The sequence below is a fragment of the Macrotis lagotis genome, chromosome 4, assembly GCF_037893015.1.
Source record: "Macrotis lagotis isolate mMagLag1 chromosome 4, bilby.v1.9.chrom.fasta, whole genome shotgun sequence".
NCBI lineage: Eukaryota > Metazoa > Chordata > Mammalia > Peramelemorphia > Peramelidae > Macrotis > Macrotis lagotis.
The window spans coordinates 270,482,557-270,510,513 of NC_133661.1; the positions used below are offsets into that span (position 1 = coordinate 270,482,557).

General features: G+C 33.2%; 1 protein-coding gene across 1 annotated transcript in view; it reads right to left on the reverse strand.

Moving 5' to 3' along the window:
• NIN (ninein) overlaps positions 1-27,957 on the reverse strand; it is a 422,635-nt gene that overhangs the window by 308,282 nt on the left and 86,396 nt on the right. The window contains 16 exon segments of the mRNA XM_074236002.1: positions 5,837-6,052; positions 6,629-6,698; positions 6,820-6,945; positions 8,371-10,497; positions 11,656-11,729; positions 11,731-12,183; positions 13,660-13,781; positions 16,041-16,179; positions 16,466-16,555; positions 18,475-18,585; positions 20,758-20,932; positions 21,249-21,389; positions 24,113-24,171; positions 24,173-24,250; positions 26,696-26,863; positions 27,680-27,826. Coding sequence (XP_074092103.1) covers positions 5,837-6,052; positions 6,629-6,698; positions 6,820-6,945; positions 8,371-10,497; positions 11,656-11,729; positions 11,731-12,183; positions 13,660-13,781; positions 16,041-16,179; positions 16,466-16,555; positions 18,475-18,585; positions 20,758-20,932; positions 21,249-21,389; positions 24,113-24,171; positions 24,173-24,250; positions 26,696-26,863; positions 27,680-27,826 — 4,296 coding nt within the window.

Sequence of the window (27,957 nt, forward strand, 5' to 3'; positions counted from 1 at the left end):
AAATGTAAAATACCTCATCAGCAAAACCACTGACACCTCGAGAACAGGTTGAGGAGGGGCAACCTGAGAATTATTGGACTTCCTGAAAACAATGAAGAGAAAAAAGCCTGGACTTAATATTATAGGATCTAGTAATGGAAAACTGCCCTGATATCATGGAACCAGAGGACAAAGTAGTTATTGAAAGAATACATAGATCCCCTCCAGAAAAAGATCCTAAAATGAAAACACCAAGGAATGTTGTGGCCAAATTCCAGAACTACCAGATGAAAAAGAAAATCCCACAAGCAGCTAGAAAGAAACAATTTAAATATCAAGGAGCCACAGTAAGGATCATGCAGGACCTGGCTGCATCAACTTTAAGGGATCGAAGGGCCTGGAACGAGATATTTAGAAGAGCACGGGAGCTTGGAATGCAGCCAAGAATCTACTTTCCTGCAAAGCTGAGCCTTCTCTTCAAGGGAAAAAGATGGACATTTAACGAAAGGAAGAATTCCAAAAATTTCTGATGAAAAGACCAGAGCTAAATAGAAAATTTGGACATCAAACAGGAGGTTAAAGAAACACATGAAAAGGTAAAAAAAATAAAAGGGGGGGCGGTAAAAGAAAAAAACTGCTATGCAATAAGTTGAAACTGGCTATATCCCAGCATGGGGGAAAAGATTCTCATAAATCTTGAGAATTGTAACTCTCACAGAGAGAATATACCTAGCCAGAAGTGATGGACATTCATGACCTATCCATGAGACTGCTATCCAATGGGATGTAACTGGCTTTAGCCCCACTTGGGAAAAACACTCTAATAACTCTCAAGAATTTTAACTCTATTAGATAGAACGTACTTAGCCAGAAGTGACAGATACTCAGAATTTTCTGACTCAGAATGATCTAAAAAACACTACCTCCTTAAAAAGGGGGATAGGAAGGAGACAGGAGGAGGGAATTGAATGGGGGTAAACCTCATTACACTAAGAGGTACAAAATACCTATGGTAAAAGAAGGGAAGAAGGGAGGAGATGAGAAAAACCTGAATCTTCTTCTCATCAGACTTGGCTTAAAGTCATCTTATACATACTTAGTTAACTTAAAAAAAATCTAACCTTTCAAGTATTAAAAGGGGAAAGGGAGGGGGAAATGGGGGAAAAAAGGGAACTAACAAAAGGAAGGGAAGGGGAAAAGGGAAAAAAACGAAAGGGGAAAGAAAGGGGAGGGGTGATATGGGAGGACAAACACACTGAAGGATTCAGAAACAAAATACTGGGGAATATGGATAAAGGGGGGAAAGGGGAAAATACAAACAGAGGGAAGATAGCATGGAGGGCAATAAAAAATTAGTAATCATAACTTTGAATGTGAATGGGATGAACTCTCCCTTAAAACGTAAGTGAATAGCAGAGTGGATAGTGGATTAAAAACCAGAATCCTACAATATGCTGCTTACAAGAAACTCATTTGAAGAAGAGAGATACATATAGAATAAAGGTAAAAGGTTGGAGTAAAATATATTTTGCTTCAGCTTAAGTAAAAAAATCAGGGGTAGCAATCCTTATCTCAGACAAAGCAGCAGCAAAAATAGATAGCATTAAAAGAGGTAAAAAGAAGGAAACTATCCTCCTATAAGGTACCATAGACAATAGAGTTATTTCAGTACTGAATAAGTATGCACCTAGTGGGATAGCATCCAAATTCTTAGAGGAGAAGCTGAAAGAACTACAGGAAGACATAGACAGCAAAACTCTACTAGTGGGAGAACTCAACCTCCAGCTCTCAGATCTAGATAAATCGAATCATAAAATAAACAAGAAAGCCATTAAGGAGGTAAATAGATTGTTAGAAAAACCAGATATGGTAGACTTATGGAGGAAATCGAATGGGGATAGAAAGGAATATACCTTTTTCTCTGCAGTACATGGAACTTATACAAAAACTGACCACGTACTAGGACATAAAAATCTAATGATCAACTGCAGAAAGACAGAAACAGTGAATACATCTTTCTCAGATCACAATGCAATAAAAGTCATATGCAATATTGGTCCCAGGAAATACAGACCCAGAACCAATTGGAAACTGAATAACCTCATTTTAAAGAATGAGTGGACCACAAAACAAATTATAGAAAGAATTAGCCATTTTATCCTAGATAATGACAATAATGAAACCACATAAGAAAACCTGTGGGATTCATTCAAAGCGGCTCTCAGGGGATATATTATAACTTTAAATGCTTAGATGAATAAATTGGAGAAAGAGGAAACCAATGAACTAAACATGCAACTAAAAAACTAAGAGAAAGAACAAATTAAAAATCCCCAATTAAATACCAAATTAGAAATTCTAAAAATTAAAGGAGAAATTGATAAAATTGAAAGCAAAAACCTATTGAATTAATAAAGAAAACCAAAAGTTGGTATTATGAAAAAAACAATAAAATTGATAAACCTCTGCTCAATTTGATTAAAAAAAGAAAGAAAGAAACCAAATTGTTAGTATCATAAATGAAAAAGGTGAACTCACCAACAATGAAGAGGAAATTAAAGTAATAATTTGAAATTATTTTGCCCAACTCTATGCCAATAAATTTGACAATCTAAGTGAAATGGATTAATGTTTACAAAAATAGAAGTTGCCCAGGTTAAATGAAGAGGAGATTAAATATCTAAACAACCTTGTCTCAGAAAAAGAAATTCAACAAGCCATCATTGAACTCCCTAAGAAAAAATCTCCAGGGCCTGATGGATTCACAAGTGAATTCTACCAAACATTTTTAAACTCTTTTTTTTAGGTTTTTGCAAGGTGAACAGGGTTAAGTGGCTTGCCCAAGACCACACAGCTAGATAATTATTAAGTGTCTGAGACCAGATTTGAACCCAGGTACTCCTGACTCCAAGGCCAGTGCTTTATCCACTACGCCACCTACCCGTCCCAACTACCAAACATTTAAGGAACAATTGGTTCCAATTCTATATGAACTCTTTAGAAAAATAGGGAAAGATGGAACTCTGCCTAACTCTTTCTATGAAACCAATATGGTGCTGTTACCTGAACCAGGAAGAGTTAAAACAGAGAAAGAAAATTATAGACTTATCTCCTTGATGAATATAGATGTCAAAAATCTTAAATAAAAACTTAGCAAAACAATTACAACAAGTTATCACTAGGATGATACATTATGATCAAGTAGGATTTATCCCAGCAATGCAGGGTTGGTTCAATATTAGGAAAACTGTTACTATACTCAATTATATCAACAACAAACATATCAGAAATTACATCATCATATCAATAGATGCTGAAAAAGCTTTTGACAAAAATACAACATCTATTCCTACTAAAAACACTAGAGAATGTAGGAATAAATGGACTGTTCCTTAGAATAGTTAGCAGTATCTATTTGAAACCATCAACAAGCATTATATTCAATGGGGAGAAGCTAAAGGCATTCCACATAAGATCAAGGGTGAAACAAGGGTGCCCATTATCACCACTATTATTCAATATCGTATTAGAAATGTTAGCTTCAGCAATTAGAGAAGAAAAATAAATTGAAGGAATTAGAATTGGGAAGGAAGAAACAAAACTCTCACTCTTTGCAGATTACATGATGGTCTACCTAGAGAATCCCAAGAAATCATCCAAAAGACTACTGGAAACAGTTAGCAATTTTAGCAAAGTTTCAGGTTATAAAATAAACCCTCATAAATCCTCAACTTTTCTATATATGTCTAGCAAGATACAGCAGGAAGAGCTAGAAAGAGAAATCCCATTCAAAGTAACCTAAGACAATATAAAATATTTGGGAGCCTATTTGCCAAGACAGACTCAGAATCTTTTTGAAAACAATTATAAAACACTTCTCACACAAATTAAATCAGATTTAAATAACTGGGCAAATATCAACTGCTCATGGATAGGTAGACCTAATATAATGAAGATGACAATTCTACCAAAACTAAACTACATGTTTAGTGCCCTACCAATCAAAATTCCAAAAAAAAGTACTTTAATGAGTTAGAAAAAATTGTAAGTAAATTCATATGGAGAAATAAAAAGTCAAGAATTTCCAGGAACTTAATGAAAAAAAGTGCTAAAGAAGGGGCCTTAGCCCTACCTGATCTAAAATTATATTATAAAGCATCAGTCATCAAAACTGTTTGGTACTGGCTAAAAAAATAGAGTGGTAGACCAGTGGAATAGACTAGGTGCAAAAGTAGGAGACGATTATAGTAATCTGCTGTTTGATAAACCCAAAGAGTCCAGCTATTGGGATAAAAACTCTCTTTTTGATAAAAATTGCTGAGAAAATTGGAAGTTAGTATGGAAGAAACTTAGAGTAGACCAACACCTCACACCCTTTACCAAGATAAGATCCAAATGGCTACAGGATTTAGACATAAAAACAATACTACAAGCAAATTAGAAGATCAAGGACTAGTTTACTTGTCAGATCTATGGAAAGGGGAGCAGTTTATGACTAAGGAAGAGTTGGAGAACATCACCAAAAACCAACTAGATGATTTCGATTATATTGCAGATAAAACCACTGTAACCAAGATCAAAAGAAATGTAGTAAATTGTGAAATAATCTTTACAACTAATGATTCTGACAAAAGACTCATTTCTAAAATATATAGAGAACTGAGTCATATTTTTAAAACAAAAAGCCATTCCCCAATTGGCAAATGGTCAAAGGATATGCAAAGGTAATTTACAGATGAGGAGATTAAAGCAATCCATAGTCATATGAAAAATTGCTCTAAATCATTATTAGAGAAATGCAAATTAATGCTTTTCTGAGGTACCACCTTACACCTCTCAGACTGGCCAATATGTCCAGAAAGGATAATGATCATTGTTGGAAGAGTTATGGGAAATCTGGGACACTATTACACTGTTGGTGGAGCTGTGAACTCATCCAACCTTTCTGGAGAGAAATTTGGAACTATGCCCAAAGGGCAACAAAAATGAGCATACCCTTTGACCCAGCAATGCCATTACTGGGTCTATACCCTGAAGAGATGAAGAAAAAGGGTAAAAACATCACTTGTACAAAAATACTCATAGCAACCCTGTTTGTGGTGGCAAAGAATTGGAAATCCAGTAAATGTCCTTCAATTGGGGAATGGCTTAGCAAAATGTGGTATATGTATGTCATAGAACACTATTGTTCTATTGGAAACCAGGAGGGACAGGATTTCAGGGAAGCCTGGAGGGATTTGCATGAACTGATGTGGAGTGAGATGAGCAGAACCAGAAAAACACTGTGTACCCTAACAGCAACATGGGAATGATGTTCAACCTTGAAGGACTTGCTCATTCCATCAGTGTAACAATCGGGAACAATTTTGGGCTGTCTGCAAAGTAGAGTGTCATCTGTATCTAGATGGACTATTCCCTTTAATTTAGAAAAAGCAGATATCTTATTGTCTGATCTTGTTATCTCTTAGACTTTTTGTCTCTTCCTTAAGGATATGATTTCTCCCTCATCACATTCAATTTGGATCAATGTACAACATGGAAACAAAGTAAAGACTGACAGATTGCTTTCTGTTGGGGCAAGAGGAGGGAAGTAAGATGGGGAGAGAATTGTAAAATTCAAATAATAAAAAAAAGAAAAGGAAAAAAGTAGAAGTAAAATTCAAAAAAGGTGATAAATACAGATTAAATGCTATTACTACAGTTTTTAATATAGTATATGCCTTTCAGAAATGTTATATGGAACAGAGATTCTCATGTTCTTGTAGAAGAAAGTTAAAGTCACACAATAAATGTATTGAATTATTATTATAAATTTTAAAAAATGTTGTAAAAAACTTATAGTTACCCCATATCATACCTTTATTTTACAATGATCTAGCTCCTCATTCAGTTTTGAACTTTCTTTTCCCCATTCTTCCAATGTACAGTTTCCTATCTCTTTTTCTTTCTGACCTAGGATTTGTGCTAAATGTTGGTGAAGATACTGAAGGTCTGCTTCATTTTGAATCTTCTTTTGGCTAAGTTCTGCATTTTCCAAATCCAGTTGCTGATTTTTGACTTTTAATTCTGAAACCTAGTGAAAATGGAAATTGAGTTGTTTGAAGCTACTTTGTCCATTTCTCCTAAAGAATAGCTGTAATACCATGGAACTTTCTGCTGCTCACCCCAATCCTCTATATTTCTTGAAAGACTTTTCTATTACAGTTAGGCATTGTGAGAATATGAGGTTAGGGGTTTCCTGTATATTCATTTTTATTAAATCTTGATTCTGAGTAATGGTATATAATTGATTTTACAGTCTTTGTTTATCGGGCTCCTCTCTAATTATCTGCTTTTAGACAAAGTTATCAACTTGAAGTAACAAGATACTTTCTTTTATAAATGTGAGATCCCCAGTGTCAAGTTTTCACCATCCTTAAATATTCATTAATTATTCAGGGTCTGAAGATCTTTTATAGACTGAAGAGAACAGAAGGCAATATAGGACACCTATCTTAGAGCCCTTATTAGACTGTGACACTGACAAGAGTTACATATAAATCTAAACAAAAATAGTATGGGGCTATTTAAATATGGTCATTTCTAACAGAAAGAGAAGTTTTCTAAGTCAAGAAAAATTGAAATAGAAGAATATTCAAAATCCATTTACCTGCTTTTTAAAGTTTTCAACCATCTTCTGTATAGCATTTTTTTCCTTTCTTACAGTCTCTATTTTTTTCCTAAAATTACATTGGAAAGTAAATTAGAACTTTTAAAATCACAATAAGTTTTAGTTCTTGTAATAATCTCCTAAATGTCTGGGTAAGTATAATGAGTGTACAAAAATACTTAAATTCTTACCATATTTCTTCTTGAGATCCCTTTAATTCCCTTAATTTTAGGTAAGAAATGCTATCTTCTTCATTTAAAGTGTTATTTTCCTTTCTTAAAATAGAATTTTCTTCTTGAAATTTTTCAGACTCCTGTCTAAAGAACAGACACATAAATAGAAGTAAAAAGAAGCAATCATCTGGCATTTTTAGAAAACATTCTTAGACATTTCCGGGGGGTGGCTAGGTGGCATAGTAGATAAAGCACCGGCCTTGGAGTCAGGAGTACCGGGTTCAAATTCTGTCTCAGACATTTAATAATTACCTAGCCGTGTGGCCTTGGGCAAGCCACTTAACCCCATTGCCTTGCAAAAACCGAAGGGATAAAAAAAGACATTTCCAAAAAAGTAAATGTCCTAAAGTCTTGAAAAAACAAACCTGCATTCCTTTTACTTACATATTGACTTTAGCAGGAACCAATAGCATCCATGAAAAATACATTAAGAAAAAGTGAGCTGAGAAAACTTGAAACATAGGGCTAGAAATGGCAATCAAATGCGGTGTGTGTGTCTGTGTGTGTGTGTGTGAGAGAGAGAGAGAGAGAGAGAGAGAGAGAGAGAGAGAGAGATAAGAATATGAAAATCTAGTAACATAATGGAAAGGGAAGGGAATAGGAAGTTTTACATTCAGGACTGGGATGTGAGTCATTTAAGGCAACAATGCCAAAAAATCACTTTTAAGGAAAACATTTTACTATAAAATTTTATTCCATATAATTTAAATGTGTAATGGTTCCATTCAGTTTTATATTTGTATTTATTCTCATAAATACATAGGAATATTTATTTCTAGATATTGATAGTCCCTCCCTCCCCAAACTAAGATTAAGATTTCTTTGATAAAAGGTAATATTTCTTAATGTTTACTTTAAAAGAGATCAACCAAATTGACTGAAACCAAAATGATCATAAAGTTAAAAATCAAGAAGCATGTATTCATCCTGGCTTAGTCTTAAGAAGTCTTACTTGTGACAACTTAATGATATACAAAAGTTATTCTAAAATATGCTTCATGAGGCAGTTAGGTGGTGCAGTGGCCCTGGAGTCAGGAGGATCTGTTCAAATCTGATCTCAGACACGATAATTACCTAGCTGTGTGACCCTGGGTAAGTCACTTAATCTCATTGCCTTGCAAAAAACAAACATCCTAAAACATGCTTCATTAAACATCCTGTGCAAAAATTCTAAAAGTCAAATAGAATGGTTCACAGTGTGTTACTTGGGAATTGTTTTAGTATGATTTCTTGCCTATTCAAATATAGATAATTAAAATAGCAAAAATAAAACTTGTGACTTTTTATATATCATATTAGATTAATTGGTTATACAAAAGAAGAAATGGAATCAAGAGATTTTCTTCTAAGAAAGGTAACTCTACTTGTTAATACAGAACTAAATGGAATCAGCATTGCTAACTCTGGCTTCTCAAAGGTTTAACAGATTAGTTTCCCTAAGCACAACAAGCAGCAGAAGTTAAGGGAGTTATAGCCAGGCTCCATAAAGAATTTATAGGCATACATTACCTCAGCAGTTCAACTTTGTGCTGCATCTCACTGCAAGTGCTTTGTAAGTCATACATCATTGACTTCAGTTCCTCCTCTTTTTCTCCATGAGAAGGTGCATGTTTTTGCTTAACTAAATTGGTTACTTTTTCTCTTAATTGCCTGGTAAGCTCTTGTAACTTGTTTTTCTCCGATTCTAATTCTGCTATTCTTATGTCATTATGGTGATATTTCCCTTGAAGATCTGAGAACACAGCATTTTCCTCAATTTTTTTAAGCTGGACCTGTCCAGTTGACTTTTCTTCAGGGTTCATCTTTTCCTGAAGCCAAAAATCCTCTGATACTTTTGTTTTTTCTAGGAGCCATGTGTCATCTTGCCTACAGGCCAGGTTTTCTTGATTACATTCTTTTAAAACAGACTTCATATTTACAAAATTTTTACCCCCTTGATCCAGTCTTTTATTTTGTTCTAGTATCTTTTTTTCAACTTTTTGTTCTTGATCGTCTAAACCAATTTCACTTAATGAGAAACACTCACACTGTTCCACTGATCTTTCCTGGAGTTTCTCAGTCTTTTCCTCAAGTTTTAAAACTAGTGTCTTCAGGTCTTCATTTTCAATTTTAACTTGATCATAGCTCTGTTTAATCCTGATGAATGCTTCAGTTACTTTCTCAAGTTTCTTTAGCTTAGTCTGTAATCTGAAAACTTCTGAAGTGAGATTTCTGTTATTTTCCATTTCATTTTCATATTGTGCTTCTATCATTTTGAGTTCTTCCTGAAGACAGTAATTTTCCCTATTGGCATCCTCATACAACATCCTATAAGCCTCAGGGTTACTCTCAAGTAGCTTTACTTTCTTTTTTGGAATAGAAACATCAAAAATTAAATCCTGTTTATTTTCAGAAACTAGATCACATTCTGTGTGCAAAACTTTCAATCTATCTGGAAGATGAGGAAACTTATTCATTAGGTCCAAACTTTCAGTACTTGTTACTTCATTATTCTCAAACTCAGAAAAACTTTCTAATGATCCCAAAGACTCCTGCATTTTAGTTTCCAGTGTTTGAAAAGAACTTATTTCTATCTTTTCTACTTCTTGAGCACTGTCTTCTGGTGATTCAAAAAGACTATGGGTAATAATGCTTTCTACTTGTTTTATTCTTTTTTGTGATGAAAGTGTTTCTATTTGTTCCACTGAAGTTCTGAATAAATCCTCATTTGATTCCTCTAAAGATACAAATGTCACTGACTCTGGATCTAATTTTTGTAGTCTCTGATGTAACCTGATAATTTCAGCAGCCATTTTCACATTTTCCTTCACTGCCCTCTCATGAGCCCGTTGCAGATTTATAAGAATATCACCATTTTCTTCCAAAAGTTGTGTACCTTGCTGAAGCAGTGACATCTCACTGGCCAGGTCTACATTTTCACTTGCTGCTACCTGGCAGCTACTCTGAGGTTTGGTAAGCATTCCATGCTGCAATTCCTTTATCTCATTCTGAAGTCTAGAGATTTCTAAGCTTACTTCAACCTTCTCTCTGTCTGCTTGCTCACAAGTTTCTTTGTTGAAGTCCTCCACTGTTAGAAATTGAGAAGCCATGTCTTCCTTTTCATACTCACACTTAATCTCTTGCTCTGAAGGTTTCTGCCTATCTGGCCTTCCTGTATCATCCATCTGAGACATGAAATGTTCTCTGTCTTTAAATTCTTTATCATGACTATTCTTGAGTTCAAATATTTGCTTGGACAACTGATTTTGTTGGCTTTCAGACATATTCCTTAGTTCCTCTAGGTCATTTTGCAGCTGTTGTTTCTCAGCAACTAAGCTGATTAAATGTTCTTTATATTTTTTCTCTAGTATCTCTTGCTCTCTTGTCAGAATAAGAAAGTTTGCTTTCTCATGTTTTAATGTCTCTTTAAGTTGTTCTTGTGCTTCAGCATACTCCTGGATGAGTTCATCCTTTTCAAATTCCCACTTGGATTTTTCCTCAAATTGCTGTTCCATCAGGTCCTTCAGCTCTTGCTGATAGGAATCTTTCAGGTTTATTAAGGAGTCTTCATATTTGCTTGTGACTTTTTGGCATTCACTCAGAAAATGGGCTTCTATCTGAGAGTTTCTTCTATTATACTCAATTTCCATTTTATTCCTAAATGTGGTTAACAGACAGCATTACTGAAACTGCTGCCTAGTCAGAAAAAAAAAATAGAAACATTTTCCCCAGCCCCACCCTTACCCTTATATGAGAGATTCTGTAAAGAAAATATTGGTTTTGGGGTGGCTAGGTGGCATAGTGCATAGAGCACCAGCCCTGGAGTCAGGAGTATCTGAGTTCAAATCTGACCTCAGACACTTAATAATTACCTAGGTGTGTGGCCTTGGGCAAGCCACTTAAACCCAGTGCCTTACAAAAAAACTTAAAAAAAAAATACTTGGCTTTGTAAGCTTTCTAAAAACAATTAAGTAATTTTTATGTGAAAGTAAAAAGTTTAAATAGAGAAAAATCTTTCAAAAAGGCACATTCACCTCATAAAAGTTTATTTAAACTATTCTCTTTATAGAAAAATTACTTTCCTCTCATGAGAATAAAATTCTGATTAGCATGCCAGGAGGATGAATTTAAAATATGAATTTAAGATTTAAAGTGATATTAAACATTAAATATAAAAGTGCCTATTAACATGACTCTCTTCTTGGTTAGGTAGTATATATGATCTGTCAACCTTAAATGAGAATAATTCTTTAATGCATTTCAGAATATTAATCAGATTATCCGCAAATGTTCAAGAATTAGTTTAATTGGTCTATTTAATATCAAGCTTGGATCCAAATATTATATTATAATTTTACTTATTAAGTATGAGAGCACTATGAACAATGCAGAAACATTTCTCCTTATAATTATGAGATTACATTGTGGAAAGTTAAAATGAAGAACTGTTAGAACAAACTACTGACATATCTTCCTTTGTAGAAGATTACTAACTAACATTAAACCTAATTATAGAACAATTATCAAGATATTTTTGAAAAATTGTACTAGTTTTGATCTCATATCATGCTAAAGGTGCTGTGAAATGTGAGTGGTATTATATACCACCAAGCCTTGATTAAAAAAAACAACCCACCATCTTCACTTATATTAGCAGTCTTTATAATATAAAAGTAGGTTTGTGTCCACACAATACCAAGATTAGTCTTTAGAAAATGGAAAATATTCAGTAGACTATTAAACTGAGTTTGGGCATTTTGGTGTAATACAAAAATAGAATTATTTGACTTATTCCACTTATTTTTTCTTTCTTACCTTTCCTCCTGCAGTGTGTTTTGGTGCTGTTCTAGTAGTTTCCTTTGTAGCTCTTCTTTCTCAAGGGTATGTTTTTTCCATTAAACTTTTTAACTGTTCCTGGTAAAATTCTTCCAGTTTACATTTCTCTTCTTCCTTTGCTTTAACCAAGTCTTGAATTTTCTCTTCAGCCCAGGTACCATTTTGAATGAGACCCTCCCTCTCTCTGTTAAAGTTTTCCTCTACCTGCTGTAGTCTATTCTTGAGAGCCATCTCATGTTCTAGCTTCAATTTCTCCTGGAGATGAGCCTTTTCTTCATTAAATTTTACTTGTAATTCATTTTTCTCCTTCATATACCTACAGTCTATTTGTTGTTGTTCATTCTTCAAAACAACTGTCTGTTTCTGTAGTTCTGCAATTTCACTTTTAAGGGCACTTATTTGTTTTTCCAAGATATGCATCTCATTCTCATACTTCTGTTTCACATTTTCTTGCTCTTTTTCATAGTTGGCCTTGGTTTCATCTAGCTGCTTTTCATAATGGATTATCTATAACAAAGATAACACAAGAAATAATTTTATTCCAAAACCAAATACATGAATGAAATGATGATGATTGTTGTTTCCTTAAAGACTTTTTCTCCAGAAAGCCCAAAGTTTTGCTTTATGATTCACAAAGGAATCTCAAGAAAAATATCCACCAAAGTCAGCTACCAGATGGATCCTACTGTGCCATGGTAACAGATTGGATGCCATCTAGTATGTAGACCCTGAGGTAACTTCTGTGTAAGGAATCTTTTTTTTAATCTTTTCATAAGATTTTTACTTATTCTCTCCCAATTCATCTTAATTTATCTGAATTTGGCCCAAGTTTTTTTCAAGGCATTGCCCTGCTAAAATTGAAAATACATAACCAAAATCAATGCATAAGTGTGTACTCAATTAAGTTTTCATGTTGCTTCTAAAATAGAGCAAATTATTTTATATAAATCATATAAATTTGGGTGTATAGCTGTTTGTGTGTATGTGTAAGAAATGTCAACAACATTAAAAGTACTATTAAAAATACTGTTTACTAAACTTTGTCCTGTTTCTCCTTCAATATGTTTTACTGTTTTAGTTATTGTCTTAAAAAAAACTTGCTCTTTTAGTTTATCTTTATTTTATTTTATTTAGGTTTTTGTAAAGCAATGGGGTTAAGTGGCTTGCCCAAGGCCACACAGCTAGGTAATTATTAAGTGTCTGAGGTCACATTTGAATTCAGGTACTCCTGACTCCAGGGCCGGCGCTCGATCCACTGCGCCACCTAGCTGCCCCCTTTTAGTTTATCTTAACATAAATTACATTTTAAATTGTGTAAATAAAAATTAAAATAATAAAATGGACAAAAAAGTGTAAGATTTTGAAGATGGGGAAGGAAATAATTTTTTAAATGACTGGCACTGATCTTTACAAATGTGATTTAATTTGACCTTTACAATAACTCTATGAAGTAGGTAGAATTATTTTCCTCTTTTTATAGTTAAAGAACCTTAGGAAGACAAAGCTTAAGTGAGTTAGCCAGGCCAGCATTACAGAATTTCTAAGTATCTACAGATGTATTTGAACTCAGGTTTTCTGACTCCAATAAACATTGGGTCATCCAACTTGAGGAAATGTTTCTCAGACACAGAAGATTTTATGAAAAGTTTTAGAGAAAGTCTTAGATAAAGATCTATTGAAGTTCGAAGATATAAATATTGACTTAAGAATAAAACTGCTTACTATTTTCAAAGATGAATATGCTTTTGAGATTTAATGATGGGGTGGCTAGGTGGCGCAGTGGATCGAGAGCCGGCCCTGGAGTCAGGAGTACCTGAATTCAAATCTGGCCTCAGATATTTTATAATTACCTAGCTGTGTGGCCTTGGGCAAGCCACTTAACCCCAGTGCCTTGCAAAAATCTTAAAAAAGAGAGAGAGAGAGAGAGAGAGAGAGAGAGAGAGAGAGAGAGAGAGAGAGAAAGATTTAATGATAACTACTTACTTTATCTGTAAGTTCCAGTGTTAAACATTTCATGTCCTTATGATGCTTTTCTTTCAGTTGTTCAATAATCAGTTCTGCTTCTATGCTCATATTCAATGGATTACAATTTTCAGAACCAAATCCTAAAATGCAAATTAGACCAGGTATACTAGATCTTGATGTCTTTTTTTACATGGTTTCCTCCCAATAAAGTATAAGACATTTAACATAAGAAATATATCTCATGAGCAGAACCAGAAAAACACTGTACACCCTAACAGCAACATGGGAGAAATGATCAACCTTGATGGACTCACTCATTCCACCCATGCAATAATCAGGGACAATTTGCGGCTGTCTGCAATGGAGAATACCAACTGTATCCAGAGAAAGAACTGTGGAGTTTGAACAAAGACTGAGGACTATTAACTTTAATTTAGGAAAAAAAACTGATCTCTTATTGTCTGATCTTGCTATCTCTTATATTTTATTTTTCTTCCTTAAGGATATGATTTCTCTCTCATCACATTCAATTTGGATCAATGTATACCATGGAAACAATGTAAAGACTGGCAAATTGCCTTCTGTTGGGGGTCGGGGAGGGAGTAAGATTAGGGGGAAAATTGTAAAATTCAAAATAAATAAAAGTTTTTTAAAAAAGAAATATATCAGTGGCGGCTAGGTGGCATAATGGATAGGGCACCGGCCCTGGAGTCAGGAGTACCTGGGTTCAAATCCGGTCTCAGACACTTAATAATTACGTAGCTGTGTGGCCTTGGGCAAGCCACTTTAACCCCATTTGCCTTACCAAAAAAAAACCCTAAAAAGTAAAAAAAAGAAATGTATCTCAACCTATGATATTTCAGAGTTAAGGAAATAATTGCATTCAGAACTTACTGTGGTCAAAGAAGTTCCTTTCTATTCCCTAAGTGAATATTTAAATGAAATAGCTCTTCAATTCAAGTTAACACATTAAATTTTTCTTCTCTTGAGCAGTGAACTGGTATTGAGAGACTTTGATAGCAACACCTGCTTGTAGACAACTTTCAACCCTCCCAAATTGCCTTAGCCATTTGGTAGAGCATGTTTAGGGGAGAAAAAATGTGTATAAAGAGTCCTAAATGTGGGGTGGCCAAGTGGCTCAGTGAATAGAGCACCGGCCCTGGAGTCAGGAGTACCTGAGTTTAAATCCTGCCTCAGATACTATCTAGCTGTATGGCCTTGGGCAAGCCACTTAACCCCATCTGCCTTGCAAAAAAAAAAAAAACCCACTAAAAAAGAGTCCTAAATGTTTGGGAATATATACATTAACACATATATATACAAATGTATGTGTGTATATAAATATATATGTATAATTCCTGAGATTCACTATGATTTAATCCACATATTTGACTACCATTAAAGGAGAGATAACATATCAACAAAAAAAATTCAAATAATTAACTTTAATTATTACCTAGATCAAGAGTTGTTAAACTTTTGTAGATCATGAACACCTTTCTTAGTCTGTTAAAAAAAAAAAGCCTATGGATCACTTATCCCCCCACACTAGGCCTTGATAATGAGGGAATTAATGGCTACAAAGGGTGAAGTATTAGGGCGGGGTCTTTAATTCTTCTCTGTCATATATAGGGGAAAACCTCACAGGCTGGCATCTCTCATGGTTTGAAACAACCACCCTCCTTTTCCCTAGACTACCTGTCATTTCATCAAACTATTTTCTACCAGGGGGGAGAAAAATCCACACAGCTAACTTAAGTTGCCAAAGGCAAGAATATAACAAAGAAAATGCAACTGAGCAAAGATTTGTCAAAGGGAAAACAATGCTGGAAGAAAGGAAAAGGATTAATAAGTATAAGATTCTGATGTAGCTAAAAAAAATGACAAAAAACTAATTTTGCACACTTCAATTTTTCTAGAACCAGTCTTGTCAATAAAACTGTCCTATATCCCTGATATAATATATTCCATTCACCTTTAACCCCATCAGGAGACAGCACAGTAGAGACAGAGAAAAGACAGAGGGTTGTGAATATATCATTTATATCAAGGCATTCTCTTGGAATATTGGAGAAATCCAAATATAATTGAGTAAGTCTAAATAATCAAGGGGCTATGCATAGTATCAGTCAGCTATTGAAACAAAAAATATATTATTTTCAATCTGCTCATTTCAAAAATTCCTAGATCAGTTATAGTTCCTAAAATAATCTCTTCAGTGATTAGGACTTCAAAGAAGAATATGTAAACTCTCTTAAAAACTCCCTCTTCATCCCCAGACATAGCTAAATAATTTAGTAAAATAAGGATGACAAATAATTTTTACATTTTAGATGATATGAATCATATACTTAAGTCTCAACAAAGTAATATTTCAAAAGTTTTAGACTTGAGGCTACCTTGGTCAGGATCTATACTCTGACTTGTAACATTAAGATCCTCAGAGAGAGAGTTCTTGAAAGGAAGTTTTAACACTTTGCCTTGAGCCCGATATTGTTCCAGTTCAGACTGGAGTTCATCCACTTGGTCCTGTAACAACTGAGAAAAAAAAGGACACAGAATAAAATGAGAGATGAATACAAATTATAGCATTAGGGCTACAACAATAAACCATATGGAGCAAAATTCTGGTTCTTGAAGGAAAGACAATGATTATATTCTTTGAATATAATAAAAGTCTTGCCTTCTCTTAAGTCCAAGTAACTCTAAGTTCCATTCAATATAGTTCCTCTAAATTGGGGTGCATTTTAAATACAATTTGCATGGTTCTTCAATTAAATATTATGCTTCAAGGCAACAGAAAAGGAATTCTGCTAACACTCACTCTGCACTGTTGTTCATATTCAATTTTCATCTGGGTGAGTCTCTCTTCTTGTAAAAAGAACTCAGCACTGTTGGGATCTAGGTCTCCAAACTGCAAGAGGAAAAGAAGTAAGTAGACAGTTTTCACAGATGTCCTTCCTCATCTATAACAAGCTAGACATTGATTTCTGGATTTCATCCAACCTCTTTCATCCAGAAGGAGTATTATCATTATTTTTTTTAAAAAGCCAACACCATAAAGTAGATAAGAACAAAAAGTTCAATTGACTATAGGTGACCAGCCTGCTATTTCTTGGTATCATATCTTTTCTTCTGCTCCTCAAGAGCTCCTCGTAGTAATATAGTTAATTGCAAAAACACATATATACCCTTAACAATGATCCCAAGTTGGGGCAGCTAGGTGGTGATGGATAGAGCACTAGCCCTGGAGTCAGGAGGACCTGAGTTCAAATCTGACCTCAGACACTTAATAATTATATAGCTGTGTGACCTTGGGCAAGTCACTTAACCCCATTGCCTTAAACAAACAAAAATTAACAATGATCCCAAGTTAAAGTTAAACTATTTTAATACACTACTTTTTAAAATGAAACATTTGTTTTTTAATAAAACATTAAAATAGAGAAAGGACAGATAATTCAATTGCATGCAGCTTTAAAAAAATTAGGAAAAAAATTTTAAATTAAATACCAAATTGGAAATTCTGAAAAATCAAAGGAGAAATTTATAAAATTGAAAGTAAAAAAAAAATTGAACTAACAAACAGAACTAAATAGATAAACCATTTGTTAATCTGATGAAAATTTAATGAAAAAAAAAAAGAAGAAAATCAAATTGCCAATATAAAAAAATGAAAAGTTCACCACCAATGAAGATGAATTTAAAACAATTATTAGGAGTTATATTGCCCAACTGTATGTCAGAAAACTTAATAATCTAAATGAAATGAAAGAATATTTAGCAAAATATAAAATATAACATACCAGTAAAGTTAATAATCTAAGTAAAATGGATGATTGTTTATAAAAATATGAAATATAAATTATCCAGATTAACAGAAATTGAACAAGATATCAATAAGCTCCCAAGGAAAAATCCCCAGGATGCAAATAACATAAATCATTCCCCAACTGATCAATGGTCAAAGAATATGAACAAGAAGTTTTTGGACAAAGAAATAAAAGTTAACTATAATCATATGAGAAAATGTTCTAAGTCACTACTGATTTGAGAACTCAGAGGTTTTACCTTATACCTATCAGATTGGTTAGTATGACAAAAAAAAAGGAAAATGGGATATGAAAAAATAGGGACACTTGTTGGTAGCTCTATGAACAAATCCAACCATGATTTAGAACAATTTGGAACTAGGTCCAGAGGTTTGCAAAACTGTGTATAGCCTTTGACTCAGCAATAACACTATTAGGTCTATATCTCAAGTGATATAGATCAAAGGAAAGAGGATCTTTTGGGGGAAAAAAATAGCAGTTCTTTTTATAGTGGCCTAAAATCAGAAATTGGGGGGATTCAGTTATGGAATAGAAACAAGTTGTGTTTCATGATTGTAATGGAATACAATATTGTGATTTAAGAAATAAAGAGCAGGATTCTTTCAGAAAAACCTGGGACAACTCCTATGACCTAATACAAAGTGAAGTGAGGAGAACCAGGAGAACATTGTACAGGGTAATAGAAATATTGTATGATGATCAACTGTGAATGACTTAGCTCTTCTCAGCAATTCAAACATCCAAGATAATGACAAAGGACACTGATGAAAAATGCTCCAAAAAAAAGAATAATGAAATCTGAATAAGATCAAAACATACTTCTAAAAAAAATTTTTGGAGGTGCAAAGTTTGAGGAAAAGTATCTTTTTCTTTTACAACATGGTTAATATGGCAATATCTTTTGCATGATTGTACATAAATAATCAATATTTAAATTTTTACTTGTTTTATGTGATAATTGAGAAAAAATATAGCATATAATCTTAAACAAGAATCTGACCTTTTCTGATAGTACATTGTCCAAATTCTTTTGCAGTTTAGTCATCAAACTCTCATACTCTGCAAGCTTTTCTGTATTTTCCAGTAGTTCACTTTCTAAACGACTGTTTTCCTAAAGAAAATTGAAAATCAAATGCATACAAAATTTCCCTAACTTTTTCAAAATATTCTATAAAGTATGAATTAGTGTTTATTAATAAAATTTTCTCCATTTTGAAGCAAACTAAAGGTATATATATATATATAACCACTGACATTTGGTTTCATACTTTTCATAAAAACCTAGTCAAAATGAAACTTTTTTGTTTTATTTTGTTTTTCTACTTTTAGAAAAGATAGTAGTGGTGGTAAGCAAAAATTGGTAGCCAAAGGAAGATCTCTGGGTCTTCCAAAATCCAAAACACACATCTGGCACTCAGAAAAAGAGAATCTTGAGATCCTTTGTGGTTGCTTCACATATTTGGCTACCCAAAAGGAGAGATAATATGACAACAAATAATCTTCTAAAAAATGAACTTTTGGTACTATCCAGAGTAGGTTTTCATAATTTTTGGTATCACAAGATGAAGTTCATGGATTCCTTCTCAGAATAATGTTTTTAAATGCACATAGCAAAATGCAAAGGATCACAAAGAAAACTAATAATATTTATGTAAATTATAAAAATAGCTTTAAAAATGAAGAGGTTCATAACCTATAAAATACATCTAAAAATACATATAATATATGAATATAATACAAAATAAATTAGAACAGACCTAGACCCAAATAAAACAAGACAGCAGTATGAAACCTACATTCTAATTCTGCCTCATACACTTAAACTAGCTGTGTAAGTCTGTCACTGAGTTTGTCAAAGGTTCAATTTGATCATCTATAAATGGGAATATTATTATTTACCCTACTTACCTCACAGGGACAAGCTAGGTTCTATAGGTCAAACAGGACTTAATTATACTAATTCATTTGTTTAATATCTGGTTGAAATATATATATATATATATGTATATATATATATATATACATATATATATATATATATATATGGCCTATAAAGCCCCAAAACACCTTTAGTAGAGGAAAAACCTGACAAAATCAACTTGCTTTATAACAACTAAAAACACTAGTCAGGTATTAGAGAATAAGAGAGCAATAATCTGCATTTTATTACTTTTTACTGTTGTAACCTAATTTATTCTAAATTTTCAGTTTAGGGTATAGAAACACTATTATTTTCAAAGTACATTTGGCAAATAAAACCCTTCCAGTTCTAATACATTTTAAATTTGCTCTGGTTCAAAGCCCTTCCTTGGAATATGAAAATAAAACCAATGCATTTCAAGCATGCTATAAAAATCCAAACTTTCAAGATATTGGGCTGGGATAGACATAGTGCATTTTATTTCATTGACAAAGAAAAGTCTGGATGAAAAAAATTTCTTTCTACCACAAGAAATGAGAGTCAATGAGAGATAAAGTGATTTGCCAAAAGTCACCTAGTCAGTATGATTTAGAAATTCTAACAGACCCCAATATTCTGACCACAATGATAGATGTTTCATCTGAAAACTCTGATGGGAGAGAGAATACAAAAGCAGAAAACTAAGTGCAGGTGGAATCAAGATCTAAACAGGTTATCCTATCAACAATAAGAAATGGCTCTACAAGCCAAGGCTGTATAGAGATGACTAGAACCCATAGAACTAAAAATAATCAGAACGTATACCAACCCAAAAGTAATCCTTTCAGAGTATGGGGCACTTCCTACTCTGAAGAGAGGGAGATTATTGGTGTGGAATACTACTTATAATATTAGATTTTTTGTTTGTTATGTAGTATAGCTATACTGTTCTCTCTAGGTTTCCATTTTATTTTTTAACATAAAGGATATCTCTTTGTAAGGTGAAGGAACCCTGGAAAAATCAGGTGATAAAGAGAGCAAGGGATTGTATTTTTTTTAATCTTCTCCAAAAAGTACTTATATATCAGAATTAGGGGCAAGAAAGTATTTATTCTATGAATATTATGCTAGACAACTAAGTGATGTACTGGATAAAATCTAGAAGTCAGAAGACCTGAATCTTGACTCATTCTGTATGACTGAACCAAGGCAAATCATTTGGCCATTCTCATCCTCAGGTTCCTTATCTGTAAAATTCCTTATTCTGTAAAATTAGAGCAATAATAGTGTCTACCTCATAAGATTGCTGTAAGGGTCAAATGAAATACTATACACATAACTCCTTGTTAACCTTAAAGAACCATATAAATGTTGGTTAGTTACCTTTAAAGAGAAGGTAAGACGATCCCGAATGTAGTTTTCTTCAGTCTTCACCTTTTCTATTTCCTGTTCCAATTCCAAATGCTGTTTGCCTACCTGCTGCAGGATCTGCTCTCTCTCCTTTTGGATATCATTCTTGAATGATGCTATTTTTTCCTTGTATACTTCCTCCAATTTCCTAAATATAGGAGTGCCCAATAAGCTGCTATCAAATTGCTAAAACCCAGCTCATACCAAGTCATCTTAAAGTCATATAAATGTAAAAGTTAAAATCAAAGAGATGAAAAGGAGCTTGAAAAAATCATCTAATCTCTTACTTTCCTTTAGGTAGTTACAGAAACTATTACAATGGAAACCAATATAATCCTATTTTATTCAGATATTTAGAAAGCAGTTTTCTTAAAGTTTTTTTTTGGTGATACTAATACAACTAATGTCTTCTGATAAAAAGGCAGGTGAAGATATTCAAGTTTTCAAGCTACCTCTGGTCTTACCTGAGATTATATTCATATTGATGTTCTATGGCAGCATGGTGATCATCCACTTCAGAAGCCATCAAAGACTTAAGTTTCTCAGTTTTTTCAAGATCTGACTGCAACTTCTCTTTTTCTCTGGCTACTTGGTCAATTTGTTCCCTGGAGCACAATACAAACCTAGTTAAAGTTAGACCATTCCTAGGCAAATTCCCCAACCCAAGAGCACTTAAAATTTCCCAACTCCAAAATCCCTATCACCGTGATCTCACATACTTGCTTGTTTGAGTAACAAAAAGTCATCATTAAAAATATTTCAATTATAAACCTATCACCCTAATGAGTATAGATTAAAAAAATCTTAGATAAAATCTTAGCAAAGCAATTACAGCAAGTTATCACTACGATAATACACTATGACTAAGCAGAATTTATCCCAGGAATGCAGGATTGGTTCAATATTATAAAAACTGTTAGATTAATTAACTATATCAGTAACAAACCTATCATAAATCATATGACTATATCAATAGATGCTGAAAAAGCCTTTGACAAAATACAGCACCCATTCCTACTAAAAGCAATAGAGAGTGTAGGAATAAGTGGATTGTTCCTTAGAATGATAAGCAGTAGCTATCTAAAACCATCAGCAAGTATTATATGCAATAGGGATAAGTTAGAGGCATTCCCAATAAGATCAGGGGTGAAGCAAGGATGCCCATTATCACTACTGCTATTCAATATTGTGTTAGAAATGTTAGCTTCAGCAATAAGAAAAGAAAAGAAAAAGAAATTGAAGGAATTAGAATTGGGAAGGAAGAAACAAATCTCTCACTCTTTGCAGATGACATGATGGTATACCTAGAGAATTCTAAAAAATCATCTAAAAAACTACTAAAAATAATTAGCAACTTTAGCAAAGTCACGGGATATAAAATAAACCCTCATAAATCCTCAGTATTTCTATTTATTACTAGCAAGATACAGCATCAAGATCTAGAAAGAGAAATCTTCAGACAATATAAAATACTTGTAAGTCTATCTGCCAAGGCAGACTCAGAAACTCTATGAAAACAACTATAAAATATTTCTCACACAAATAAAATCAGATTTGAATAACTGGGCAAATAGCAACTGCTCATGGATAGGTCAAGATAGTAGAAGAAAAATGACAGTTCTACCTAAATTAAACTGTCTGGTACTGGCTAAGAAATGGACTGGTAGATCAGTGAAAGAGATAGCTGGAAATGATTATAGTAAACTGCTGTTTGATAAACCTCAAGAATCCAGCTTCTTGGATAAAAACTCTCTCTTCAATAAAAACTGATGGGAAAATTGAAAGTTAGTATATCAGAAACTTGGATTAGACCAACATCTCACACCCTATACCAAATCAAAAAGAATAAAGGATTTAGACATAAAAGATAATATTATAAGCAAACTAGGAGAACAAAGAACAGTTTACCTGTAAGATCTATGGAAAGAGAAGCAGTTTATGAGCAAGAAAGAGATGGAGAACATCATTCAAAATAAACTATATAATTTTGATTACATTAAATTAAAAGGCTTTTGCACAAACAAAACCACTGTAACCAAGATCAAAAGAAAATGTAAATTGAGGAACAACTTTTACAACTAATAGTTCTGACAAAGGACTCATTTCTAAAATATACAGAGAACTGAGTCAAATTTTCAAAAGAACAACTCATTCCCCAATTGACAAATGGTCAAAGTATATGCAAAGGCAATTTACAGATGAGGAAATCAAAGCAATCCATAGTCATGTGAAAAATTGCTCTAAATCACTACTTATTAGAGAAATGCAAATTAAAGCATCTCTGAGGTATCACCTCACACCTCTCAGACTGGCCAATATGACCAGAAAGGACAAAGATCAATGTTGGAAGGGATGTGGGAAATTGGGACACTGATACATTGTTAGTGGAGTTGTGAACTCATCCAACCTTTCTGAGGAGCATTTTGGAATTACATCCAAAGGGCAACAAAAATGTGCATACCCTTTGATTCAGCCATACAACTACTGTGTCTGTACCCTGAAGAGATGAAAAAGGGTAAAAACATCACTTGTACAAAAATATTCATAGTAGCTCTGTTTGTGGTGGCAAAGAATTGGAAATTGAATGAATGATCATCAATTGGGAATGACTGAACAAATTGTGGTATATATAGATGTTATGGAACACTATTTTTCTATTAGAAACCAGGAGGGATGGGAATTCAGAGAAGCCTGGAAGGATTTGCATGAACTGATGCTAAGTGAGATGAGCAGAGCCAGAAGAACTTTTATACCCTAATATCAACATGGGAGCGATGATCAATCTTAATGGACTTGCTCATTTCATCAGTGCAACAATCAGGGACAATTTTAGGATGAAGAATACCATCCCTAGCTAGAGAAAGAATTGTGGAGTTTAAACAAAGACCAAAGACTATTTACCTGTAATTTAAAAAAAAAAGGTATCTTGTTATGTAATTTTGTTATCTCTTATATTTTATTTTTTCCTTAAGGATGTGATTTCTCTCTCAAGACATTCAGTTTTGATCAATGTTTATCATGGAAGCAATGTAAAGACCATCATACTGTGTTCTGTGGGGGTGGGGGGGGAGGGAAGTGAGATGGGGGGGAATTGTAAACTTCAAAAAAGAATTTTAAAAATTTCAGAATTTTATTTACAATACAAAAAAAAGACTTACACTTGCATATACTTCAAAGCATGTTACTACAGCAGGGAGATCTAGTCCAAAGATATGCCATTTTTACACACAGAATAGAAGATGTCATATAATAGTTACCTGAATAAATTGATAGATAAGACCTGAAGGACAACAAAACAAAGTAACATGATGGACTTTTGTCAACTCACAACAAGTGCCTGATCTCAGTCTTGAAGCTGGCCAGAGCTGCCTGATGCATGCCATTTTTTGGTGATTAAAAGCTCATTTTCTAATGCCAGTGTCAATTCCATTAAGTTGATGCTTCCATCAAGACTGAAATCCAAGGCCTAGAGATCAGTAAAATATTATCAGTTGAAGGTAACTAATGGTCCTTTCTTTAGAGAGAAAAAGGAAAGAAATTCAAACAAATTTTATGAGCTAAATTTTTGTTCTTCAATTGATAACTATACTTGTTTGAAAACTAGAATATTAAAGAGCACCTCAAATATAAAGGAAACCTTAGAAACTTATTAGAGATTTGTGTTTTTTTGTGAATCTGTGCCCCGCCAATCTTTCCTTCCACTATAAAAGGTCTTTCATATCTTTTCATGTGAGATCATTACCCCATTCTAGCTCTCCCTTCCCTGTTCTCCCAGTACAATCCTCTTTCTCACCCCTTAACTTTGTTTTTCTGGGAGATATTCCAATAAAGGCAACTCTTATCTTTACCCTCTGTCTATGTATACTCCTTTTAACAGCCCTAACAAGAGTTATGTTATCATCTTCCCATGTAAGGATATGAACAAATTAAGCTTATTGAATTCCTTATGTTTTCTCTTTTTCATTTACCTTTTTATGCTTCTCTAGAGTCTTGCATTTGAAAACAAAATTTTCTGTTCAGTTCTGAACTTTTCATTAGAAATGCTTCTAAGTTCTTTATTTCATTCATGTCTAAGTTTCCCCCAAGGGATTATACTCAGTTTCATAGGAAAGTGATTCTTTGTTGTGATCCTAGCTCTCTACCCTCTAGAGCAAAATATTCAAAATCCTCCATATCTTTAAAAGTTTCTAAATCCTGTTTATTTTCAAAATATGGTGTCCAGAATCTTTTTTTTTTCTGATCATGACTTTCAGGTAGTCCAATAATTAAAGTATCTTTCCTGGAGCTTTTTTCCCAGTTGTTTTTCCAATGAGATATTTTACATTTTCTTCTATTTTTTCATTCTTTTGGAGTAATTCTTGTTGGCTCAAGGAGTCATTATCTTCCACTTTTCCAATTCTAATTTTTTTAGGTTTTTTTTTGCAAGGCAAATGGGATTAAGTGGTTTGCCCAAGGCAACACAGCTAGGTAATTATTAAGTGTCTGAGACCAGATTTAAACCCAAGTACTCCTGACTCCAAGGCTGGTGCTTTATCCACTATGCCACCTAGCTGCCCCCCAATTCTAATTTTTAAGGAATTATTTTCTTCAGTTAGCTTTTTTTAGTCTCCTTTTCCATTTGGCCAATTCTACTTCCTAAGAAAATGATTTCTTCAGTGAATTTTTGTACCTCTGTTTCCATTTCAGTACTTCATCTACACCCACCTGTTGCCTTTTTTCATTATTCTCTTGCATCATTCTCATTTGCTAAGTTTTAGATATTGTATTTACTTTGGCAATAATTCTTTCATCTTTTTCCTCTTTACTCATATTGCCATCACTGCACTAGATTATAACTTCACTACAGCTCATCTGCACTTTTGAAATACCCTCTTCATTGTAACAGATGACAATTAAATAATATTTAAACAAATGTTATATATATATATATATATATATATATATATTATTTCAAGCTCCAACCTTAGTTTTCTTCCTCCAATATATTCTTCATACAGTTTCCAAAAATAATTTCCTTAAAGTGCAGGCTTGATCACATTACTTGAATACTTAAAAAATTTAACTCTTTTTTGCTTCTGGATGAAATGCTAAAATCCAGTACGCCTCAATGTAGCTTCAATTTATCTTTTCATTCTTATTTTGAAGAGGCAGTGTTGAATATATAGAGAAAACTTATCTCAAAAATAAAAAGATCTTGTGGATATATGACTATGTACAAGTACATGACCACTCAGTGCTCTAGGCACCCAAGAATATAAGTGCTACAGAAGAAGGTACCAGAGATCATGGTAGTTTTGTTACCTGGAAGTTTCCTATATTAACAAAGTTATAGGTTCAGTCCTCTGCCTATACTTTTCCCTCCAATGTTCAATATTTTAAGTCAAATTTGATTACTAGTGTTAATCTTTCCCTAAAATCTTTCCTTTCTCTATGTATAAAACAAGTTGTACCAAAACCTGAAATATACTATATTACCCTAATGTTGAAAACTTTCTCTCCTTTTAAGTACATCTTGGGTACTACTAGTTCCAAGAAAGCTTCCCTTGTTCCCCTGGCTAGCTGAGAGATTTCTTTCTTCAAATTTCTCATCATACTTTGTTTAGATATCTTCTTAGTGTTTAGCAATTCTAGTTTGTATCATATTTATTTGTACATTTTTTTAATCCTTCTACCTGAAACTATCAACTGCTTGAAGTCAATGACTGTTTTTATCTTTGTATTCCCAATGTCTACTACAGTGCTTTGTACATAGAGAGTACTTAATAAATTATTTACTAAATAATTATTATTAAATAAAGTATTGATTATTAAATAAATTAAAAAGTAGTTTTTAATAATAATTAGGTTTTTGATAATTATTATTTAGAATTTTTTGATGATGCTAATTTTTGTTCTCAATTTGTTTTATTACCTTTAAGATCTCCTGGCCATTATCAATTCCCTCTTCATTCCAGATATCAAGTATTTGTTCAACAGAACCATAACCCATTCCATCATCAAGGCAGGAGAATAATCGGAAGGTAATTGAACTCGTAATTGCTGAAGAAGTCATGGTGCGTCTCCCACTTTCATCAAAAGACTAGAAGAGGGAAAATAGGCAGAGGCTGATTAAAAGACTGGAATTTATTGGTATTGTTTATATTACTATAACAAGCAAAAGGTATATTGTTCTAGAAAATCTTCAGTGAAGAAAGAAGTCCTCTGCCCTTTTAGTCTCTTTTATTTAGAATACTAAGACTGACATTTAGTAAAAAAAAAAAAAACCAATAAATAGAAGGTTTTATAAAGTGAATATATAAGTCAATCCTATTTTAAACTTGTACCTTGTCCTTCTAATTCAGAGGGATGCTATTAGGCAAAAAAAATATTTCAGAAATATCTGAAAACCAATTGTTGTCTCTCTTAACTTACTCGTCAATATTTGTGCCCTTCTGTACCAATGACCTCATAGTATTGAATTTGGATATTGCACATAAAAGCTGAATTTCTTATTTCCTAAAAGAACCCAAAGTGGTTTTTCTGGCAGTGAGGGTTATAGGATCCTTTGAGAATTTGATGACAGTTACTATTATATATATATATATATATATGTATATATATATATATATATATATATCAGACACACACACACAGAGAGACACATATAAAGGGTCAGAAAAAGAGGAGAATTTGGAATATCTCTCAACTCTGTCAAATTATCTCAACCTGGAAAAAATGATTAGTAGTAAAATTTGCTCCAGCTTGATGGAAAAGTATTCCCAGCTTAAGATCAAAGTGTTTATGCAAATTTTACCTATACCTTCCCTTTAAATTAGATTTCTTTATTAGAGACCTTTATTCCTGATCCTATGAATTACTGTCAAATAGTCAAACAATTTTCTAATGTGATCCTTACCTGCATAGAGAGATGCCTTTTCAATTGTCTGTAAGGAGTTGATGCTGATGTTGTAAAGGATTTTCCATTTTTAAACAAGCCATAGAAAAAATCTTTCAAACTCATTGTACCATCAGACTTAAGATCATGGAAGATATCTTCAAACATCTAGAAAGAAGTTAAGCAGGAACATAACTTTTAAGATACTTTTTTGATCACATAAGAAGATATAAATAAATAAATTAGTCAAATGCCTTACAAGTTTCTCATTTATATGTATATAAATATATATATGTATA